Below are 20,785 nucleotides of genomic sequence, written 5' to 3'. Positions count from 1 at the left end.
CCATCGCTTGGTAAGATTACCTTCCAAACGGAATACATAAATAATGCTCACCGAGTTTTTTGTTTACTACCATATAATGCTTATAAATATATTATCTTATAGTCTTAAACAGTTATATTGGTACATGCGTATATAATCGATACACATTATGTACATGGGACAAAAATAAATTTTTTACGCGAAGTTTCACGGAGAAAATGTTATAAAAATTTACAAATGTATGTAATATGTATACACATACCTTTTATAATCTCTAAAAAAATCCATAAAATCTATGATTTCCAACGACGAACCATATACGATGACGATAGACGATGCACGTTTATTCAATATAAGTTATTATAATGCTAAATGTATATTAAGTCTTCTGCTTATACTATTATTATAATATGGGTATTCAATGAAAAATTTTTTTATGCACAGTTTTACAGATATTTTGATATTTTAAAGTTTTTACATTTTTACGATTTTATCCCTTATTTTGCTTTTTTAAAATTTTTTGGGGATATAATGTGGTACCTATTTAATATAAAGTCTTACGACTTATTGAATAACGTTTTCTGGTTAATTATGAAATAGGATTGATACACGCATTTCAGATCAAATGCTCATAGTATACACATGGCGTTATTACCATAAGCGTTAAGTATAAAAATGATAAAGTAATAATTGTGTATTTAACTTAAATATTCAAGTTTCTTTACTAAATTTCAACTAAAAAAAAAAATATATATATTATATTGCTTAAAAATTTAAAAAAATCTAAACTAATTCGTTTTTAGTTGGGATATGTAAAATATACCGTCTGGCGGAATCAATAGGTCCTATATTACGAGTATGATTTTTTTTTGTTTTATTTATATATTATATGACGACATTAACACAAAACAATAATTAATATACAAACAATAAATGTTGTAGTCGGATACTAAAAAAATATGATAATAATATATCAATCTAACAAACCATTGAGAACTTAAAATTTATAAAACAAATCAGTACTTCATTTTTATTTCCATAACATTTTAAACGATTTTAAACAAACACTCGACATCACGCTGCGTTAAATAATTAGCTAAGACAAAAACAGGAGATGACTCAAAAAAACGCAAAAAAAGTACAAAAACAGGCGATCGCCATCGTATCATTTTATTATCGTTCACGCGACGGACCCATATTATTACTATTCCCGTAACGGTTAAATTTATTATACCTCCCCTCGCGGCACAATATACGAGATAATACATATTTAATAATAAACGCCAAGTATGAGCGTATACGACTTCAGTACGAATATGTAGTTCGCTCTTCTGTGCACGTGTGGACAATTATTATTATAATACACATACTTGGTGTAATCTTATATTCGCGATAAATCACGGTGCATATAATATATGCGCGCGTAAATAATATTGTGATCGCGACAACAGCACGACGTTTAAAAAAAATAGATTTACTATTGGATACGCGGTCCGTATTTCGTAGATTCTGAAATACACATTTAAATATTATACAATGTCTAATGTACATTAATACATTACTATACGATACCTACTCGAAACCATAAAAACTGATATAGATATTGATTTTTTTTTTTTAGGGGTCGATTTTTGAGCATAACTATAGGTATTACCATAGCAGTCATCGATTAATATAATATATTCTCGATCATAAAATAGGAATGAAATATTTTCTACGATGTTTTTGTTATAACCGTTACATATTGCATTATACATTTATACCAAGTATAAGAGTTTATTGTGCAATAAATAATAACACGTTTGTTACAATTTTATAAAACAATTTATTTATTACTCAATACATAAAAAACAGAGTTTTTTAAATTGGAATTGGTAGAATATAATATTTTATTGTTAAATGTTAATACTCCCCGATTTATATAGTCGTCGAAGGAATTTCTAATAAGACTCTTAGTTTTCTTTTAAATTTATTTAAACAAATATTAAATAAATAAGTATAATAAAACTGTTAATTTTATTAGACACTAAAAGTATCTGTATAATTTATAATTGTCCATTCTTTCCTGGTTTGATAAGTTTGACTTTTTTCAATCGGTATTAAAAACTAACTAAACCTCAAATAACACTTCAATAATAAAGTAAAACCGCTAAAACTAAAAATGTATTTAGAATGTGTATTAATTCATAATGAATTGTTTGTTATATATATGAACAAGTAAAAAATATAGACAATCAATTTTAATTTTTAAAATTACATTGCAATAATTGATAAATTAAATTAATTATAATGCACGATTTTTGAATATAATAACCATATAAAATTTTGTGGTTCTAACCTATACTAAATATATTGTGCGGTTTTAATTAGAATTTATCTTAAGTGTGCGGTTTTTAGCATCTACAAAATTAACTTACAACTTTAAATTAATTTGTGATGGAAACGACGGATTATTGACCTTTTTCCACAATAAAAATAGGTCTGGTGAAATTGGTAAAATACCCGTAAAATAACTTTTCAAGAATTTTATCCTATATACGCTTACGGCTCCAAATATTACCAAATATCTGGACCTAACCCTCGTATAAGTTTACCACTATAATACTCATCCGTTCCGATTATTATCATTGCGCTGTCATAAAATGTCGTTCACCCCACGCAGTAATGCAGTATTGTGATTATTGGCTATAAAGTGTAGATTTGAACAGTAAATTGTAATAAGTAAAAAATAGAATCATTATGTATGTGTTACCGTTTTGTTAATTTTTTTTAGTTTTTGTAAGTCCAAAATAAACTTAGATAGAAATCCGTTTATCACTTATTGGAGTTTAAAATTATGCTATTTTTGTATAGCATAATTTGAAGATGAGTGTATATTTTAACATTAAAAATTATTTTATACCTCATTATTGAATTTACTCATACAATTTCCTAATACATTAATTTTTATTTTTATCACTTTTACTAAATTTTATTTTATTTTTTTTTCAATGAAAGCGTCCGATTTTATTAAACGGCCATCGTCTATTGCGAACGTATTTTATGCGTCCGCAATAGTCCGCACGCACGTTTTAATTTCTAAGTGCATATTTTTTTTAGATTTTCTAAATATCCTAATCCAATAGTTTTACAGTGATAAAGAGGTGGTAGGTATACCTTGACAGGATGATGGTATGCTTCGGCGTCCGGCGTGTCGCGCGTGGCCACGGCCGTCTCGGGCGACGGCGATCTTCGCAACGACGGCGGCGGAGGCGGTCGCTTATAACGTTTGCCGTGGTGATGGAGATGATGGTGATGATGATGACGGTGGTGATGCCGGTAGTGGCGGATGTCGTCGGTGGCTGTCCCGGCAACGGCGACCGAGTCCGACGACATCTGTGGCGGTCGAAGCGGCGGAGGCGGCGGAGGCGACGGTCCGAGATGTGACCGGGTCGGCGGCGCGTCTGCCGTCGACGGTGCTACCGCCGCCGCCGCCGCCGCCGCCGTCGCTCTCGCGCTCGGCCGCGCGCCCTCGCCAGAGGTCAACAACCGGTTTAGTGTGTGTATAATATTATAATGGTTCGCCGTCGCCCGCGCAAATCGTATTTATTATAAATAAATAATAAAAAACGCGAAACTGGCTCGTCGGACGGACTGACGTTATTTATCGCCGAAAACCGTTGCACCGCTCGGAACTACATAGTAGTACATAGTGAGCAGCGTTCGATAGAGCTTCGAGAGCGGCGGAGGTCGGGCGAGCGATAGAAACGAAACGATATAATATCGCCAAAACGAAAATCAACCCTCACACACAAAAACACGGCAGCACTGTTAACCCGAAAAAAATTTTGAAATCGTTCACGGTCTACCTACCGATAATAATGAAAATCGTGCGAATTCGTCGGACCGTACTTGTCGGAGGCGATTCGGCACTGTACTGTGTGCGCACGCGTCGCGCGTTCAGACTGTACTGGGACCGGTGCAGACATGGTCCGGGCGACTCGCAGTCGACACACAACGGTCCCCCGAGAGCGTGTGCGAGAGAGTGAGAGTGGGCGAGAGAACGAGAGAGAGGAACCGGTCGTCGTTGTCGTAGTCGTCGTCGTCGTCGTCGCAGCAGCAATGGCACACCGAACTTATACCTATCGTCGTCGTAAATAATAATAATATAACATATTATACTTTTTTTTTTTTTACTTCAGGTCCTCCCCGTGAGTTGTCACGTTCGTACGGCCGAAAATTGAATCCGAACACTGCAACGGTACTCTGAACGAGTATTTTCGAATTTTCGATTTCCACGCGGGGTTTAATCGCTGAGCGAAAAGACGTACTGCGACAACCACTTTCCGAAACGTTTTGAATGAACGTCAGCTGCAAAGGTTATATTAACCGAGCCTCGGTTGTTTAATTGTTACATTCCAATTACTGAGGTATATAATAATATTATCTATGATACATTTAAACGCGAACATCAACATGTTGATATACTTCTATTTTCGTTAAGGCGAGCAAGTCAGATAATGTACCTACTAAAGTATCAACAATTTCGTATTTTTATTCCGTCTGATTTCTCTATTCAATTTTTAATTACAATACTGCTATATAATTATACCGTTTTATAATAAAATCAAAAATTTAGCTGATTTCATTAATACAATTTTGATCACATTTTGTACAAACATTTTAGAGAATCAATTGGTATTGATTTTATAGTGCGTGTAAGCATATAAGTGAATAATGTTTCGTAGAAAAAATGTATTTACTATATTATTTTAGCTATTGTTGTATACACGATATGGATATTTTTGTTAGAAAAAAAATATCCTAACATAATCTAAATGATTTCCAAGTTTCTTCGTACAACAGCAAAACTTGTAGAAAAAAATAATGTAATTTTATATTTGCTTTTTGAACAAATATTGACTAAGTGGGTAAATATTATATGAATTCTTTAAATTTTGTACATAGTATAATGGTATATACATAATTCAAAATGCATAATATTATAATATTTTATAGTGATTAGTGAGATGAAATTGTATTTCAATTTTGTCACAGCCTACAGTATAATTATTACTGAAACGATAAACATACAGTAGAACTTCGTTTAATCGCGAGTCACTCGATTAATCGTTATTCCGACTAACCGTAATACTCAAAAATAAATATCATTAAATAAATGAAAAATAATTGTCGGTATTGAAGATAACAGTGATATTAAATATAACATTTGAAAATTTGGCACACTCATTCGATAATGTGTGAACAATTATAAAAAACTATTTAATTTTTTTTGTTTTATTTTATATAAAAAAAAAATTTCAATAAATTCAATTAACTTTCTATTTGATTATTAGTCAGAACTTTAGTTCGGCGCCTGATGGATGATCGAAGTTCATAAATTAATAACAAAATTAAAAAGACGGCGTACTGTATAGGCAATTATGTTACGCTTTTGTGATACCAAATGTTATATTACTATACTCTCCTAAATTAGTATAAAGTAACTTAATTATAGCGCCATACACATACTTCAGTGCTTGTAAACATTTGTAGATCAAAGATTAAAAATGTAAATTCGAAAAAAAAATAATACTTAAATATGCTATATCACTGCATTATTTAAATTAACCTTATTGAACAGGATAGCTTTAGTTTATAATCCAGTTGTTTACAGTGAGCTTTATTTATCTTATAGCAGCTTAAATATACTAAATATATCTTGCATACAGGGTGTTTAATAAGTTTGAAAATGGTTATTATAGATTAAATGGGATTGATAAACTATAATTTTATGGTAATACAATTAATGAGGTTATTAAATAGTTAACATTATAAATGTTCAACGGTGTTATCTGTTGTTGTTCCGTGTGGGTATTAAAATATGCATAATAAAGTAATTAAGAGTTTTCAAACTTATATTAAAAACCTAGTATAGCAACCCTATATAGTTTAATAAACTGTTATATTTAAACCATGATTTATCTATTTTTTTTTTTACTTTTATAATGTAAGTTACACGATTGTGTCAAGTGATGAAATGTTGATGACAGCAGTTAATATATGATGTATGATTGTATCGTTAAATTTATATAAAACGTTCAAGTAAAAAAAAAAAATATAAAATGAATAAAATATAACCGTGAAGTTTTTTATTGCAATATAGATGACGCCCTCAAATCGGAATAAGATTTACTACGCGTCAGTGTTCGGGTATTACGTGTAATCGTTTAACATAATATGACATATAAAACGATGGTTTGTGTGTAGTCTTGACGATCATATCATCGTATATTGTGCACACACGCACAATGTAAAAACTTAGGTGGAATAGCTAAAAATAATATAACATTATGATTGACTACTAGCAGAGAAATTCGTACATCAATATTGTACTCGCTTTTCACGTGAGTAATATTATTTATCTATTTTTTTCTCCCATTCAAAACATAGGGACGGGTATAATATTATTTACTTATATGACCTATCGCGACGGCAACCGGTGTTGGAGATTATACGGCTGCAGTCGAATATTTATGATTTACATTTAAAATGTTACTGCTTTCGCCACTATTATTTAAATAGCTGGCAAATAATAATAATAAAAAAAAAAAATAAGACAATTATCGGAACGATTTACGACACTTTTTATCGCGCGAATCTCATCGTCGATCACGTTTATCTCTGAACAACGGATCCAGTAACTCGTACTTGTACAATATTTTATACTTATTTCAATGTATATATGTATATATAGGATGGTATTGCTCGCGTCCGTCGTATATAAAGCAAAGCGTACCGTAAGCGTTTTGCATCTTAAAAAGCAATTTAACACACACAGTGGTCGAAGTGGTGGGATTACATTTCTCCGTTTTTTTTTTTTTTTTTAGTAGGTAATAATTTATCATCTTACAACTTATTTTGTTTAAAATTATCCACTTTTCTTGGATTTTGAAAAAAATAATCAGTTTCAGAATTTGTAGCTATTATAAGCGATATAGACTGTTATTTTTTCAATTAAAATACCTTAAAATAATTATATGAAAATAGTTAATTTTCTAAAATTTTAACATTTTGCACCAATAGTCAGTTTGTCAAACTGTCGTTTTGGCATTAGATATATAGTTTTACATTATCTATTTTATTATATCATTATTATAATAGATAGATAATCACTGAGTTAAATAACAGCACAAAATAATATCGATATTAGCTGAATTGGAGTTAAAGAAGTATGCAAAATGTAGGAATAACTGAAATCTTGTAATTAAATATACAAAGTTTAACTTATTGCCACTAAAATATTAAAATTATCTACATTTTAGTCAGAGATTGGTAATATTATTATTCATAATGTAACTATAAAGCAAATAAATTTCAGTCAGAACAATATTGTTTATCTTTATAATTGTTTGGATTTTTTTTAGTATGTTCACATATTATTAATTATAGCTGGTAGTTTATTTCGGATGTCAATTGTATAATATGCTGGCACACACAAGGTTAGTTATTTGCCACATTTTCTTTTTAAGTACAGTATCTTTACTTATTTAGTTTATTACAACAATTTCAACAATTATTCGAATCTTTAATTTATCACAAAAATGTGTTTTTTTTCATTTAAAAATAAATTTTATTTGTTTATTTGTTGGCAAGTTAAATAAAGAATTCAAAGTTAATCGATTATTCAATAACACAAAGTGAGAGATCTTAAACATTTTTTTTCCAGTTGCAGAGTAAAAATAAATAAATAAATACAACACACTAATCCATCGATGAAATCGTTCTGAATTATATTATACACTGTGGGATCTGGAATCTGTCTATAGTACTCAATCCCTTTTTATCCACGGATTAGGTATATGGATATTATTTTGAACCTGGATCGACTTTTTGTGCACAGCTTAACACGGATTTGACAATATTCCGTATATCTGTATATTTTATTGTCAGCAAAACATGAATATGCATTTAGTAGCTTTAAATAATTACGATCTAGTTTTGTATTATTCAGATCGGTTTATACCAAAATGACAATAATGTGAATGTAGGTGTAAGTATGTAGACTATAATAGAAGTTCAGTGATTTGGTTCAAAGTACAAATGAGATCTTTATTTAAAATTATAAAACACAACATAATATCTAAGTATCAATAATAATATTGTAAATACAACGGACGCTAATTAATTTATTATTATAATATGTTTTGTTTACGTTGACTATAATCTGTCATAAATACTACCTATATAATAATATTGTGATACGCGGGAAAAACGACGTTTTATTGTCCGTTTTGTCCGGGCAGTATACCTATCGCGTACACAAAATACATGTCATACTATAATCACTAAATATAATATTATAATTTATATGACTAAACATTTTGTTTTTTAATAATATTATATATCTTAAAATAATTATAAATATGCGCACACGTAATTGTAATAATATATAATATAGGTATATAAAAAGAATATGAAGGTATGTAAATATCTTATATTATAATATTATACAGTATATAAAATGTTATTTGACAATTATATAAAAAAAAAAAATAGTAATGATAATAAAAAAAATAGAATAAACTGAAAATATAGTACAAAAGATTGTATGAAAATAATGGAGAAATGCTCAAACTTTAAAAAAAAAATGATAAACGTATCATATAGCACCAAGGATAACAACAGTCTGTCGAAGGGAATCGTGAAAACAAAACGGATCGATAGAAATAACGAGTCATAATTAGAATCGGTTGGGTTACATTTGTAAGATAAAAAAAAAAAATTATACAAAATATTATATTGATATAAATCGTATTACAGGCGAGACTCTCTACCTAGCTCGAAAAATACCCGTGACTAATCCCGACAAAATTCGAATCTGGGCTGATATCGCTTATTGTCGTCGGTGAATTCTCGGATTGTGGTAAGTACCAAACCTTAAGATACATAGATTCGGTGTTCGGAAAGTAAATATCACTTACATCTCCACTCACAACGTTATATAATACAGTCTCTCGAATCGTAAACGGACATTACGTTTGTAGATGTGTGGACGATTATAATAATATCGTAAAATTAAAGTCGAGAGTACGGAATAGCGCGTAATATTAATGTATGACGAACATAACGATATAAAATATGATACGATAATATTTTTACAACGCAAGTTTATGAACTATAAATTATATAAATAAATAAAATTGTTTCCCTGCGCTCGCTTGAAAATTCCTTTGGTGGCAAGGACGGAGTCTTTTTTTCACTCTATACTCTATATACATCTACGTATTAGTTAGTGTCGTTCAGTCTATCGGGTGATAAATTAAAAAAAAAAAAAAAAAAAACAATATATTTGGTAAGCTCAACACGACAAATTCGTTCGGGTCGTTTGGAGGTAAACGTTTCTGGATATATAATATATTTAATATATACATATAATTATAATATGACTTATTATTACATACGTCTTATATCGGTGTAGTTTGTCATTTTATATAATATAATAATAATTATCGATACGATTAAATGTGATATTATGGATAATGATATAATAATAATAATAATAATAATAATGATACGTTAATTATATATTTAGATAAATATCATTTAATAGTAATAATTCCGAAACTAAAGTCGTTAAACACATATTATTATTTTACTATAGATACACGATATTATGATTATATGCACGAATCACGGGACTAGATCGTTTCGATTATTTTCAGGAATGGTTTGGGGTATATTATAATATTGATCGTGGGTCGACTGTTCCGCACGGAGGTATAGTTTAAGTCGTCAGAGCGGAAACGTCTACGGTATATGATTCAAAATCCGTCTGTTGTTTTTTTTTCGAAAAGCTCCGACCGGACGGTTCTACTTCCGTCGGCACCTCCCTTTTTTTTTTAACAATATTATCATGTCGTGTGCTACTGAGTATTATACGTTCCTCTACTGCAATCGTAACGTTTTCGAATCACATTACAAACATAATAATAATTCAGGAAGGACGGCCCGAAACGTATTATTGGCCGTACGACTGCTGCTGGTGCTGCTGGAACAGCCTGACGCCGTTGTGGTGCGTGGGTATGGTCGAGTGGTTCCGCGACCGGACGCCGCCGGACGCTTTGACGCCGCTCACCCCCACGCCGCCGCCGCCGTTGTACGACGACGACCACTGCCGTTGATGCTGCTGATAGTTGATCTGATTTTGTTGCTGTTGCTGCTGCTGCTGCTGCTGCTGATGTTGGTACTGGCGATAGTGCGACGGGGCCTTGACCTGGGGCGGGGGCGCGGGCGCCGCGACGTTGTGCGGCATCGTCCTCCAGCCGGGCACCGAGCCGGGCCGGTTCCGGGCGCCCCGAGGTTCCGTGAACGAGCTGAGCGACACGTTCGTGGGCCTGGTGCACGGGTCCGGCGGCATGCGGGCCTTGGCGCCCGGGCCGCCCTTGTGCCGGATCACCACCGTGTCGATGATCTGCAGGTCGGCGTAACTGGCCCGGCGCCGCTGTTCGTCGTCCGTCGGCGACAGCGTGGACGTGGACGCGGCCGGCGACAGTTGCAACGGCGGCGGCGGCGGCGGCAGCGGCATCGTGGCCGCCGTGTCGTGGCTGCTGTTTGAGTGCACACCGCTCGACGATTCGCTGTGGCCGCTGCACGCGGCCTGCGGCGAGTGGCCGGCCGCGGACGCCTCGGACTCCGACTTGACCGTGTCCTCTTCCTCGAAATCGTCGGCGGTCGTCACCGATGCGGCGCCCGACGTGCGCTGCGGCCCGCCCTGCAGCTGCAGGCCCGTCGCCGCCGTCGTTTTGCTGTACACGCCGCCGCCGCGGTACGCGTGTTCGCGCAGCTGTTGTTGTTGCTTGGACACCTGCAACGAAAAAAAAAACGGTTGTGCCGAATTAATACGACTGAAATTTATTTGAATTTAAAATATAATATTCAACAATTATTATTAATGTGTCGACCGTCATCGATGAACGGTACGTTTTGATAGGACAATATTACAATCGACGGGACGATGAACGGCCAAAAAAAAATAATCGTTTTTGTTTTTTTATATCGTTCGAGTCGAAAAACGTTCACTCTCTGACCGGTTATTTCGATAAAAGCTTAAATTTTAGCGACATAATTTACTAATGATTTTATTATTATTATTTTTTTTTTTGTTACTTTTTATATCGATCACTATCTTTGCGATAATTTTTCACCTAAAAGTGCCGTAGTGACAAGTCTCTGGTAAACTTTTAATAGTAGTGGATAATTTATTATCAACGATAAAACTAAACTCGAACATCGGTTTATAATGTAGCCGCACACGGAAAATGTCGTATAACAGGTAATTATACATGAAATATATATTTTCTTTTATACATAGATGCATTATAGTAAGTTAATATAGTAAAAAAAAATATATAAAACGTATAAATATTTCGAGACGAAACGTGACCCACCAAAAATATAATCAGGACTCGAGGAACCTTTGGAGTAATATTCTTCTGTAAGTTTGGTCATTTCAGTTTATCATAAATATTTTAATCGTGATTTTATTTGTAACTATTGCTGATCTCAATTAGATAATATATCTACCATAGGAATAATATAGATAACGTCTGTGTGCGTGTTGGCTAAGAATGTTGTTTAGGTTTGAATATTTTATTGCTCAAGTATACCACGAGCGTGGTCGTCGATATGCTATTATTTAATTACGAAACGAAGTCGTCTACTTATTACGGATGACGTCACCGAAACTTTTTAATAGCCGATTGCCGTGTATACACCACCATAATGCAAAGGCTTTGCGGCTAAGGAAATACGGGTGAAAGTGGGCGTTCAATTAAACGAACAAACTTTTTGCGCTCGACAACAGCAGCGGTGTACGCGCGGAAACGATGGCAACTTTCGGAACGATAAAAATTAAGCTCGTCCTGTCACCAACGCGAATAAACGTGGATTTTGTGATAGCATAATATTATGCGATCGAGGGAAGATGATCCTGCTCTATGCAGTGACACTCATCACACAGCCAACAGCTGCAATCTAGAGCATAAAAATAAACATTTTCATATCTCGTATTAATTTTTTTTCGGCTTAAAGTTGTTGATTCGTTTCCAAAACCCTTACAATCTCTACTATACGCTCGGATCACTTGCAGAATTCCAATTAATGTCAGCACACGTTCAAATATTGAAATATTATAGCTATCATCATAACACTTGAATATTAACCTCAATCGTTCCAAAGTCAACGTCTATTTTACTATTTTGGTATTTGATTAATGTTTCACTGAAGTAACGCGTACAGTATAAATACCGTTTGTTTAATGGTAGTTTAACATCATTTGATATTATTGTTTTTAACAGTTGGAGTATTGAAGGGTGATTCGATTAGCGTATGACTTTCTATTCTCACAGATTGTTAAACTTTGATATTTTTGTATTTACAATATTGTATCTATATATATATCTAATTTAGTACGGTTATAAAATTAGCATTGAACGAAATGAAAAACGAATAAAAATAATCGAGAATTTTACCTAACCTAACTGGATGTTGAAATGGGAGACTTTTTACAAGAATTGTATTGAATTCGTTTTAAAGCCTCTTCCCCTCTTACACTGAGATCGAATGTCTGCGAGGAATTTTTTTATCAGATCGCAGTGTAGCTTTAGTGCAACAGTCAAACCGCTATACACTACAACGTATATATGATCCAACGCTGAAATATATGTAGATGTAGCATTAACACAAAACTTCCGAGACGAGTTTCTGAAACTTTTAAGAGGATTATATTCACGACGAGGGTATATGCGTTTTGCGTATATATCGTGTGTCTATGTATATATTTATTGTGTTTGGGCGTGCGTGCGTTGCCGTGTTGACGAATATAAAATGATAAGTTTACACTCAACCCATTTAAAGCTGAGCCAAGGATATAATATAGTATGATATAATACGAGATAAATATAATATTATAATAAATCTCGCTACTCGATGTAATTAATGTTAAACCGCACTTACAAAAAGTCTACAATGACAGACTAAATATAGACAATTTCTACGATTTCGCGTGTGGATGTCGGTGAAGGACTCCTACTAAATTATACCATTATAATACTCATAATAGTATATTATATGCGTTATGTATAATGTATAATTACGGATCGCGTCTCATCCCAAAACGAAGCTCTAGATTCGCCTGTTTTAATATTTTCCACGGTCGTAAAATGAAACTGTTGCTAATTAATATTGTTAAAGCCGAAGTCGGGTTTTCATAAAAAAAAAGGATTAAGGATCAAAGATTAATTATTATAATTAAATATATTTTTATACAAAAAATACGCGATTTTATTTATATTGTATAATTATTTGCATTTTGTAAAAAGATTTTAGAATTCTAACGTGTGAAAATGCGTAGACAATAGTTTTATGATACATGTTCTACCACCACTTCTTTATTCGATTAAACGTATATTTGATAATCGAATTTCAGTTTAAAATGGCCGGAAAAGTATAGATATATCCGCAATATTACGAGGGGCTCAAAAATCAATAAGCAATTAATTTCAAATAATATATTAAAGTCACATACTAAATCGATTCACTTTTAACAAATAATTTATAACTATATAAACTGTATAATGCTATTATTGTTACAGCACACAATAATAAAGGGATATGTATCGATTTCGTCACTCTTGTCGTAATGACAATCATATTATAACTGTGTATGGTTGAAATTTTAATCTATAAATATTTGCATGAGCGAATAAACCAGCTGGCAATGATAAAATCTACCAAAGTGATAAAACGTGATGATAGTGGCCATTAAGCTTTTACGAATGTCAAATCCCCAGTCGTTTGTGGTTTCATAATAATATTATCACTCCAAAATTATGAACCAGACACAAAAAAATAAAATCAACGCATATTGTTGAAAGTTATTAGGATGACATTTATCATATTGTCGGAGCTGGTCATGTTATTGACAACTTGATCAGTTAAATGTATTAATAATAATTTAACTTGCTTTATTATAACAACTTATTATACTATAAGATACAGATTTTATTACTATTTTTTTTCTTTTCATTTGTTTTCATGTTAATTTAAATTAATTTTCACTACATCAGTTTGATAAGTATAATGATGAGTTAATTTTAAATTTAAAACCGGCATTAAGCCTTATGAATTTTGCTGGTATAGTTTATTACGTCTAATTTATGTTGACGCTCCCCTCGCTTTTGACAGAAGTCTAATACACAAAATCATTAAAAAAAACGCTTAATTTAAGTTAATAAGATACTTTTATTTTTATTTAGCAAAGTTATTTTAAAATGTAATTATAACTGTCAACTTTTAATTTGTTTAATTTTCGTTTTCGCTTTTCTTCTACTTAAAAAACTTTAAATTATTCATTAACTCGGCTAGCATTGAGTTTTACTTTGATTTTATATCAGATACAAAGATAATTAATATTTCTACCTGACAACGCATTTGTCTGTTTGTTGTTATTGTATCGTCGAGAAAGGTGTATACCTTTAACCTTTACTAATTTACTATATTACTATGTACTCACTTGGGTTTTGCTAGCGTGGAATTCTGCAGCTGAACTTATGTCTTCTTGTATGGGCGGCGGTGGCGGTGGTGGCGTGGCCGGCGAGTAAAACAACTCTCTTGTGTTGGCGCTAGCGTACGTAATTACACCTTCCCGGACCGTGTCCAAAAGCTGTATGAGAAAATCCCGTATATTATACAATCGTAATTTTGCCCGGAAGTTGTATACGATTATAGTAGTACAACTACAAACCCAGATTTACAAACCAAACTTTTTTAATGTCAAACAAACCCAAACAAAACCCAACTTAAACTTTAACCAAAAAAAAAAATTTTCAAATTGATTTGACAATTTTAACTCGTGGTTTTAAAACAAAAAACTTATTTTAAAATAGATTTTTTATCGTTCTGGTTCTAAAAAGTATTATTCATTACTGATGAAATAATAAATTATGATAATAATAATTTATTATCGTTTAGAAACCATATAAGTAATTAGGATTTTATATTAAAGTGAATAGAAATAAAATTCCGTTTTTTTAAAACTCATTAAAAACAGTTCTATGAGTGAAAAAGAAATATAATTTACTACAGGCAGAATTGGTGAAAACAATGCGAGTTATTGATTTTTTTTTTATCGCAAAATCGAAGAAAGGTCATACATTTAATCTCATTTTAAAAGTTGTCGTTTATACACAAAGGAAATTTGGAACTCTGTCTTCGTAAACGGAATTCAAAATATATATTAATAAACATGCGACCCAAACAAAAACTTTAAAACTCAACAACATTATTACTATACTGGGTGTTTTTTACATGTTCGACCACGACAGTAATATAAATATTTTTAGTGCGTTTTTAGTACGCTTATTTGCTTATAACAATATTTAACCTTTGATGACGGTAAAATCAAAAATTCCAGAATCAGAATATCTATATATTTACTCGTTTTTTATTAAGAATTTTCAGCAGACATTCACGGGACTGACTAGTGAAGTTATACTATTTTAAAATTCAAGATAATACTGTGTACATAATATAGGTGGACGGTTTGTGTTAGATACCCTATAGAGTATTTTCGTGCACGCGAACGGTATGCAATGCGGTTTTATGTTTCGATTACGAACCAAGACCGTTCTTACCTTCGTGTCTTCGGAAGTATTATCGTCACTATGATCGTTTGTAGCTCTAGCGACCATCGGCAATTCGCGGAGCTTCGCATAATCACCGTCGTCTTCTGGACTGACTCCCCTCCGGTTGATTTTGTCCATCGGTATACCTCTGTGACAAAAGAATTTAAGTATTAAGATAAACAATGTTGAAGTCCTTCGTGTTCGAAATAAGATGATTATTTTAATAGTAAATACTAATAAATTATTTCTGAAAATAAATAATCTTTTCGAACGATTCAAGTAGAATAACAATTCGCAGTTCTTAGGGTATTATTTATGGTACCTAATGCCTTTATTTTTGATTTATACCCTTTATGATGTTTATCGAAATCTTTAATACTATCGAATTTTGTATCTAAAATGTATTTTTTAAACTGTACAGTTATAAAATATTTTTGAACAAATAGTTTTAAAAATAAACATTTAGAGTTTTAATGAATTAATTGTACATCACCTATAATATTGAATTCATTCACTGCCACGTGCAATAAATAAATGTGAAAAATGTTGGTGGGTTGATTGAAATTATTATTATTATTATTATTATTTAATATAATTTAAATATTTGATAATTATACTGAAAAGAGGAAAGACGGTAACCTATTTATACAGTATAGTAGATGTTGAATGTTAAATTTGAATTCATTACTTTTGAAAAACAATTCTAGGCTAAAACGGTCTATCAACCAATATATATATATATATTTATTAGTATATTTTATGAAGTAATAATATTTTTATTATAAATAGTAATTTATTTTACTACTAGTAATATAGTGAGATCCAGTATGTACATTTTGAAAAAAAAAAACATAAATATTAGTTTATAAACATTTTTGTTTTAAATATTCAGCTTTTTGTCCTGGTGAATATTTTTTATCAATATTTATAGAATAACAACTACACAATTCTAAAATCTAAAACATCTATTAATACTGTAAAAATAAATAAAATATTTTGGAAATTTTACCGTATATAGCAAATCTTAACTTAAACACCAGGCAAATATTTCAAGTATTTACAATTTGAATTAGGTATAATAAAATAATAAAATCATCGATGTTATAAAAAACTAGATTTGCATAAGAATTCCCGTTTTTCCTTATTTTGTTTTTGTTGAATAATTTGAAAATACTAGGAATTTTAAATTTTGACTATTCGAAAGTTTAAACAAAATTCAATGTTTATCAGAAAAACTATCTTAAAAATTGAAGATCAAAGTATATTTTTTTCTACAATAAATCGTGTACATATACATAATACATAATACACAAACAAGAAACACTTATCGTTCTGCTATATCTAAGAATCTAAAATATGAATATAAATATTTGATTTAAGTTTATAAAACTATTGATTGCCTAGTACAAAATCGTGTCACAAATGGTTAACTGTATAAAAAAAAAAGTAAGTAAAAAAATAGTTTGTAATATAAAATTCTTATTAGAAATATATTTACTGTACAGTTTAAAAATGTATATGATTTAATAATTCTTGAAATAATGAGTGTTTGACATTATAATATTGTATTATACTATAAATGCGTATGTAATATTGTTGATTTGTTATATACTTGTATGTTGAGACAATTTGATACCTATAGAAAAACGTAAGCGACACATCACGCGTCGTAGATATCAAATAATTGATAAAAAAAAATTTTGTGCAGGCCATAGAAGTATAAAAGATGATTATTGTTATTATTATTACTATTTTTTTTTGACGACTGCTTCTTTTAGACATTGTTTTCGTGTGCCGTCATTCATTGTTAAAAACCATTGTAATGAATACGTAGGTGCGGTCAGAAAAGAATTACTATCGTTTCTCATTAAATGCAGTAGACAATGCGCGAGACTTCTTAAACGTCTTAATTGATATTATGTTGTAATAATACATTATTTATCTGCAGTGGACTACCGTTCGAAGAAAAAAATGTATAATCTATTATGTTCCAAGGTTAACAATCATACTTTTACCGGGAAAGTATAGTTATGATAATTATGAACATTTTTCATTATTATTGTTATTTGTTTACTGAACAGTTTAAAGCGGAACAAACGTAGTAATTATCGAGAATAACGGAAGGTATGGTTGCTATTTTGTAATTTTAACGAAAATACGTTTTTAATCACATTGTTATTTTAAATGAATTTTATAAAAATTAACCCCAAACATACATACCTTGTAGATTTTTTTGTCCGTTTACAACCAAAACAGCCTGACTGTTCGTCCGAGTCTTCCATTTCACTTAAACAACTACGGCCTGAACTTGACTTTGGTCTAGGCCAGTATATTTGTTCATCACTCATTGTTTTTGGCGTTCTTTTATACTTGTGCTTGTCTAGAATAAGAGTGGTATAATTTTAATAAAATTATTAAAACAATTTAACCAGGGTTAAATTCAAGATGATGTTTAACCAATTCTTGGCGAAAAGCAAAAATTAACATTCTAAACCTTCTGAATTTTATAAAACCTACACATAATTTAGTATGATATAATAATTAATACATTTTAGTCTTTGTTTGCTAATATTTATAATGCATATATCTATAAATATATAATATATATATCAGTGAAAAATAACCAGAAAATCACTCTGTTGTATTTTTGGTTTCAACTATTCTATTTAAAATAATAAATAATTTTGATTTGAATTGAACATAGTTCAGTATAAGTCACTTTTCGGCTTTTGTATATGTTTTATAAAGTAATTATATATTTTTAATATTATATTTTTTATGTTTTAATACTTAATGTTGAAAAATTATCATCTACAGGTGTCACACCGCTGTCCACAAGAAAAAATTTAGAGAAAAAAAACTATAATTATAACGTGAGTCAATTTATTATATAATAATTAATAAATATATTCGTTAATTTAACTGGCCTGAGTGGCCTCGAATTAATAGAGCAACTTATTATACCCATACATGTGTTGGTGACGAATTTCGTGTACGAAATTACACTACATCATCACTGTTATAATAGTTATAGGTACTTGACAAAATACAAGTCGAGTTATACGACTTCGGAAAATAGGCCAGTAAAATAGTAACTACCTAATTAGAACAATTTCTAGGCATTTATGCTCGAAAAAAATTATTTTTCACTAAAATTATTTATGAGAATCTTAAAGACTACTTTATGACGTGTATAATCACTCCAGCCTGTAAGATTCTTAAAATACACGGAGACAATATTAACCGATAGTCTCAAATACGGGCAAAGAATACCGCGTAAAATAATAATAATCTAATAGCTGCACCAGTCTAGGCCGTAACTTGGGGGAAGGGTCGAGGGGTTCAGACCTCCCCTTGAAGTTTTTAAAAATAGAAACATTTTTTTATTATAAAATAATCAACTATTATGTAAATTGAATATTATAATGACGACTTATGATTTAATAACAATAATAATCAAATTTAAAAACGTTTATTAAATGTAAAAATGACAAGTGTTCAATATATTCTATAATATTAAAAAGATGTTGGACCCCTCTCTAACATTTTTTTTTTTTCAGTTTCGGCTTTGGCATCATTACTATAGCACCTAATAAGACTAACGAAATAATATCATCGCAATGCACAAGCTCACCCGAATTGGCAGCGACTCGCGTGTAGTCGGCGACTACGCGTTCCACTACCGACGTGACGATTCGCTTGGCCGTCTTCTCGGTCAGCGAGTACGTGGCGCCCTGGGCCACCACCAGCAGTGGCACGCGCTGCGCGTCGTCTCCTTCGCCTCCGCCTGCACCGCCTGCACCGCCTCCTCCGCTTGCACCTCCACTGCCTCCTTTGGAGTCATACTCCAAGAACAGGTGCAGGTTGAACATCCAACAGGGCTTGAGCGTGAGCACGGACCACATGGCTATCCAGACGAACACGTGCGCGGTGGAGTTCAAAAGGCACGCCAAAACCACACCGTTGAGGGACGACCGGAACACGACGATGGCGTTGTACAGCAGCGGACTCTCGGACGCGACGACGGCCAGCAGGGCCAGTACGCTGGCGCAGTACGGCATCAGGCTAGAGTATGCGTCGGCCACGGATTTCCGTCCGCCCGTCTGCCGTTTCACGAACCCACTGAATCGAGTGTACCCGTAGTAGTACACTATCGAATTGGACACGAATATCAGCACGGTGGTGACGGTGAACAGGACCGCGGTGTCCAAGTGATCCAGGACCAGGTGGTACGTGGTGGGTCCGGCCGGCAGTTCCTTCACCATTTTGCAGACGCCCAACACTTGCATCTGCGGGACACGTGAGTTTATAACGATAGGTAGTAAACAATGTGTTATGTATTTATAATGATTTTTTTCAACACGTCTGGTGCCCCGAAAACACTATTTTCGTTGCCGATAGAAGCGTAGGAAAATTCAACGATATTTTGTCTCCGACTCTTAGCTCGTAGACTACCTATATCCACTAAAGAGTGACCGGAAAAATAGCTACCCGAATAGAATCAATCATTGAAATTAACGAATGGATACATCACTGGTAGTAGGTTTACTCCCATAATGTTCTGCGAAAAAATTTGACGAATCCAAAGACGTCGGGAATGACAAGAACAGTTCGTTATGGGTTACCGTAGTATTGGTAGTAATTTTTCAGAGGTGGCAAAGGCGTGACCAAAAAAATATTATTTTTAGCTCGTGCTGAAATGCATTTTCAGTCTTGTGCGAATTGCCTTAGTCTCCGCCTTTGACGTGAGTGTCGCGATTGTCACACTTGATTAAAATTTTATTACTCAATTCTCACTCTTGCTAAACGCTATATTATACTATTATCAGTTGCTGTATGGGTAGAAAAAACGGATAATTTTTGTTAATTAATAATCAGTATATTTTAGTTGATCACTCAACTAGAATACGTACTTAGTGTGCCCTACCTATACTTTTCTGCTTGCGCGCAGTAAGGATTCTATACTAGCGATCAGCTTCACGGGTAAGAATTTATCTTTGTTAATTTTATATGAGGGTGCATAGTACCTTGTACAAAGTAAGTACTTGATAAGTTCTCAGATTCACGTACCCGGACCTTGAGAACATTTAGTGGAAGATGATTATCTAATTTCACTATGTTATTAATTTTTCAGCACTCTT

General features: G+C 32.4%; 2 protein-coding genes and 1 long non-coding RNA gene across 4 annotated transcripts in view; 1 reads left to right on the top strand and 2 right to left on the bottom strand.

Annotated features, from left to right (window-relative positions):
* The window catches only part of LOC114129414 (EGFR adapter protein-like), a 136,120-nt gene extending 132,199 nt beyond the window's left edge, over positions 1–3,921 (bottom strand). The window contains exon 1 of the mRNA XM_050204750.1: positions 3,136–3,921. Within this exon, the coding sequence (XP_050060707.1) occupies positions 3,136–3,354 (219 nt within the window). The 5' untranslated portion in view covers positions 3,355–3,921. The remainder of the gene's footprint in view (positions 1–3,135) is intronic.
* Positions 3,922–8,044: 4,123 nt separating this feature from the next.
* LOC114126849 (protein tincar) overlaps positions 8,045–20,785 on the bottom strand; it is a 68,990-nt gene continuing 56,249 nt past the window's right edge. For both annotated transcript variants that reach the window (XM_050202812.1, XM_027990885.2), the window contains 5 exons: positions 19,279–19,933; positions 17,865–18,024; positions 15,654–15,792; positions 14,534–14,683; positions 8,045–10,825 (listed from right to left, as the gene is read on the bottom strand). In XM_050202812.1, the coding sequence (XP_050058769.1) occupies positions 9,980–10,825; positions 14,534–14,683; positions 15,654–15,792; positions 17,865–18,024; positions 19,279–19,933 (1,950 nt within the window). In that variant the 3' untranslated portion in view covers positions 8,045–9,979. The remainder of the gene's footprint in view (positions 10,826–14,533; positions 14,684–15,653; positions 15,793–17,864; positions 18,025–19,278; positions 19,934–20,785) is intronic.
* LOC126550744 (uncharacterized) lies at positions 10,832–19,292 on the top strand. The gene is made up of 3 exons (XR_007604788.1): positions 10,832–11,293; positions 18,462–18,517; positions 19,205–19,292. It is a non-coding gene; the product is annotated as an uncharacterized LOC126550744 (long non-coding RNA).

This window comes from Aphis gossypii, chromosome 3 (genome assembly GCF_020184175.1).
Source record: "Aphis gossypii isolate Hap1 chromosome 3, ASM2018417v2, whole genome shotgun sequence".
Taxonomy (NCBI): Eukaryota; Metazoa; Arthropoda; class Insecta; order Hemiptera; family Aphididae; genus Aphis; species Aphis gossypii.
Note: the sequence above shows the minus strand (reverse complement) of the source record. Positions and strands in the feature narration are given on the sequence as shown.